The 4,165-nt window shown below is 50.1% G+C and overlaps 1 protein-coding gene across 1 annotated transcript; it reads right to left on the reverse strand.

Annotated features, from left to right (window-relative positions):
• Positions 1-310: 310 nt before the first annotated feature.
• Positions 311-2,946, reverse strand: LOC123048390 (G-type lectin S-receptor-like serine/threonine-protein kinase LECRK2). The gene has a single exon (XM_044471501.1). The coding sequence runs from the start codon at positions 2,944-2,946 to the stop codon at positions 502-504; it is 2,445 nt and encodes an 814-aa protein (XP_044327436.1). The 3' UTR covers positions 311-501.
• Positions 2,947-4,165: the final 1,219 nt, after the last annotated feature.

The raw sequence follows: 4,165 nt of genomic DNA on the forward strand, positions 1-4,165 counted from the left end.
TCTTCCTAGCTATTGTAGGGATTCTTTGACGAAAATGGATTCAGAGATATAAATAGGCATATGAATACAGATACATATGCATTATCTGGGGGAAAAAAAGATACAGAAGCATCAGTGATGCTATTTGTTGCAGCTAGCCTAAGGGCCTGAAATACAATGTAGCATGACAGATATAATCTTGCTTCATACTATAGCTTATTTGTTAAACAAATAAAATAGGCCGGGCACTACTGAAGGGAACTTTTTCTTTTTGTAAAGGAGAATACCCCCAGCCTCTGCATCAATTGATGCATGCAGCCATATTATTAAATAAAAACGTAACAAGGTCATAAGGTCCAAAGATGCTCATAAACTGAGCAGTGGTCGAAAGTAAAAAAAATCTGAAAAGCGCCACAGCCGGCGATATAAGACTGAAAAAGTGCCACATCCAGCGATATAAAAACAAGCTACGATGCCTACACACCTAGCCTATTATTAGCTCGCCACCCAAATCGGCTGAAACTACTGAAGGGAACTGATGAAGGAAGAGGGATCCGGAGGTATGGGGATTTGGACTGCTCCATCAAGCATTTGTGTCACCTTAAGCATGGTTGGCCGCATCATTGGCTCCTCCTGAAGGCACCAAAGTGCTACAGCCACGAAGCGCTCTGCCTTTTTCATGTTGAAGATTGCTTCATCGTCACCCTCCACCAGCAAGTCGATCCTCCCACACCTGTAACAGTCGTTTGCCCAGTAAGTTAGTGTCGCCTGATCTTCGTCGGCGATCTCTACCTCCACATTCCTCCTGCAGCACACAAGCTCCAGCAGGATCACACCAAAGCTGTAAACATCGACTTTGGAAGTGATCGCTATGTTCTTGAACCACTCTGGGGCAACGTAACCTCGAGTGCCCCGGATGCCGGTGTTTGTTTGTGTCTGATTGGCTCGAAGAAGCTTCGTCAGGCCAAAGTCTGCAATCTTTGCCATAAAGTTGGCATCGAGAAGGATGTTCTGTGGTTTTATGTCGCAGTGGATAATCTGTGTGCTGCACTCCTCGTGCAAGTAGAGCAGCCCTCGTGCCACTCCAAGTGCGACTTGCACACGGAGGCTCCAATGTGGCCGAGCATCACCAAAGAGGAACTCGTTCAGCGAGCCATTGGTCATGAACTCATATACTAGCAGTCTGTCAGTTCCCTCATTGCACAAACCAAGCAGCCTGACCAAATTCTTGTGAGATGTCTGACCCATGGTTTGCACTTCCACCATGAACTCCTTCTCAGTCTCTTGCTGAAGCTTTTTAATTTTCTTGACGGCGATGCTGGTCACATGCTCATCTTGAAGCTGTCCTTTGTACACAGTACCAGAGGCTCCGCTGCCTAGCACCTCATGGAAACCACTGGTTGCCTTCTCCAGTTCATTGTAAGTAAAAATCTTTGGGGGCAATATAGAACTACCTGATGATTGTGGTGACTGGAGTTTCTTCTTGAAGGTGATGGAGATACCACAATAAGTGCCAAAGAGCAGAATAGAGATAAGTAGAAGGCTTAGCAATACAGAAGTCCCAAAAAATAATGAACTCCCAAGAATCCAATACTTCTTGTCCTTTTTCCATTTGCTAGAGCCACTGCTGAGCTGGGACTGTGCATTGTTGCTCCTAGGCACCTTAATAAGAATCGTCCTGTTTACGCTTTCCGTCATATGCCCATTTGATAAAGGGAGATTTTTCTTCCAGCAGGTATTTGTGCTTGCCTGAAAGACGGCTGTGGCGCAGAAGCAATCAAGCACACACAACCTCCGACACTCAGTCTCGTCGATGGGGCTGTATTGCTCATAGTCAGATTGAGGCCAATCAACACGATCGATTGGAGTCATCTCAAACTGCGCCGTTGCGGCTGCCTCATCAAGGTCACAGCTTTGTGGCACAAAGTCAGGCCTGCACCCTTTGTACTGCCTCTCGTTGTCGAAGAATTTGTAATATTGTGGGCATTGGCAGCTTGTCTGATTCTTGGTGCCATCAAAGGTGCAGTAGCTGTTGAAGCCACATGCACCACTGCCTGCCTCTACCGATACTGCCTGGCAGATGTCCTCGGGAACTGAGCTCACCATCTCCCATCTCCATATGCTTCTGGCCTTTCGGCTCTTTGGATACACATATTGCCGAAATACACCGTCTGGATCTAGCGTGGCACGATTGAAGAAATCATCCATTGAGGTCACACCTGCCGAAGTGATATTGATATGTCTCCCATTTTTCAAGGTGAAGTATACCCTGCCGGTTTCATTGAACACCAACTGTGAGCCGTTCCCAACTGTATTAGATGCCCAGTATGCACCGTACTCATGTGCAGAATGCTCGTCCATTGAATACAACACAAGATTACCATCAGTTTGCACAGCTAGGAGAAACCGGCCATTGGAGTTGTCCATGTTGATGAGACGGCTTCTGAGTAGCTTGTTCTCCGGACCCACACGGAGCACTTGTGTGGGCAGGATGGTATCAGCCGGGACACCAAAGGTCTCCCACTTTGCTTTGCCATCTGCATCGACAAGCATGAAGTTGCCTGTGTCGAGCATTCTGGCGTAGGCCACACCAGGGGCCTGAGGACTCCAGACTTCATCACCAGATGGGTTGCGAAGTGAGAGCAACCCGTCAGTGGTGAGGTGCAGCACGGAGCTGGATGGCACTTGCACCGGTGACTCTTGACCGTCGGAGCTGCTCTTGGCGTACCATGCGACTGTCTTCTCAGGGATCTTGTCGAACCAGACGGCGAGAAGGTATGAGGAGGGGTTACCTTCCACTGGCCAGAAACCGAAAGCGAAGTCGCCGGAGGGCGAGAGCCATGAGCTGTTTGCCCCCTGGGCCTTCAAGGAAGAGCCCAGGGTGATGTTTACTCGTGCTTGAGCTGATGAAAACCCCAGCAGCAGTAGCAAAAACTGGAGGAAGCGCCATGGGAGGTGAGGTGCCATTGGTTTTGCTTGTATGCCGCCTCTACGGATGCGAGCAAGCTTATGCCCCTTGCAGAATGGCACTTAGTCATTACGCGTCTTCTTCGTGGAACAGTTTGCGTCAGCACGGCACATGGAAAATCATGTCCAGGAATTGGATTTTGTGTGGAATAGTCTATGAGGCTGGGAATGAATTGGTCAGTTCCTCTCCGCATTATTAACATTTCGTTGTCATGCTGACTGCTAAACTTGAACAAAGGAGAAAAAAAGGTATTCCTGAATGTTTTTTCCTCTACCTGTTCTGAGCTTTCTAGAACAATTGTTTTGTTTTTTAAATGAGAAGTGCCAATCTGCTTCGAGAAATATTTGTAAACTGAGAAAATACTGAAATTTATTTTCCCCTTAATACAGAAGGCGTCTTCCGTTAGTCTGAACTCTAAATCTTGATAAAAGTTTGACCAATTCTGGCTATTCGTTTCCTACTTAGGCATCTCATGGCATTCAAAAGTTTCCATCGACTTGACTTGGCATGGCATGGCTGGTCACCGGCCAAACACTGTAACGAGGACAGGAACAGTAGGCTAAGTCCATCTCTAGCAGATCCTGCAAACCGGGGCCATCCGTTAAAATAACCGCCGGTTTGCGGGATCCATCCCGTATCCCGGCCCGAGTAGATCCATCAAATCGGGTCGTCCCGAATTTTGTTTGTGGAATCCCGCATCTGCGAGCCCATTTCTTCCATATGTGCGGGAATCCACCCGATTTTGCCGGATCCCCTTTCGGTTGGCACGAAGCACTTCCGCCAACTTCTGTTTCCCGCCTTGCCGCCGCCCATCCGTCCTCCGACCTCACCGTCTGGCCTCGCGGCGCCGGATTTCAGCCGGATGGAGCCACCGCCACCCCCGGGTGCACCATACCATGCTCCGCCGCCGCCGCCAGAGCCGTCGGTAAGTCCGCCCGGGCCTCCCACGGGTTCAACTCCTCCCGGCGCCACCACCACCTTCACCCTCAAGAGGAAGTGGCAAGGGAGCCATCTCATTCAAAGCGGCGCAGCCACGGCACCACCGAGCATCGCCCCCGCTCCAGTTCCACGTGCCCCGCCCAAGAGGAAGAAGACCGCCTCGACCGGCTCCGCCAGTGCGCAAGCGAAGCCTCCAAGGAGGAAGGCGATCGCGTCAAGCGGTCGGGCTCCTCCTTCACGTTCGGCCGGCCCCGGCATCCACATTGGCTGTGAAGCCGC

This window comes from Triticum aestivum, chromosome 2D (genome assembly GCF_018294505.1).
Source record: "Triticum aestivum cultivar Chinese Spring chromosome 2D, IWGSC CS RefSeq v2.1, whole genome shotgun sequence".
In the NCBI taxonomy this organism is placed as follows: Eukaryota; Viridiplantae; Streptophyta; class Magnoliopsida; order Poales; family Poaceae; genus Triticum; species Triticum aestivum.

Excerpts from the sequence above, each read along its gene's own strand:
- LOC123048390 (XM_044471501.1), bottom strand. The coding sequence starts at position 2,946 with ATGGCACCTCACCTCCCATGGCGCTTCCTCCAGTTTTTGCTACTGCTG.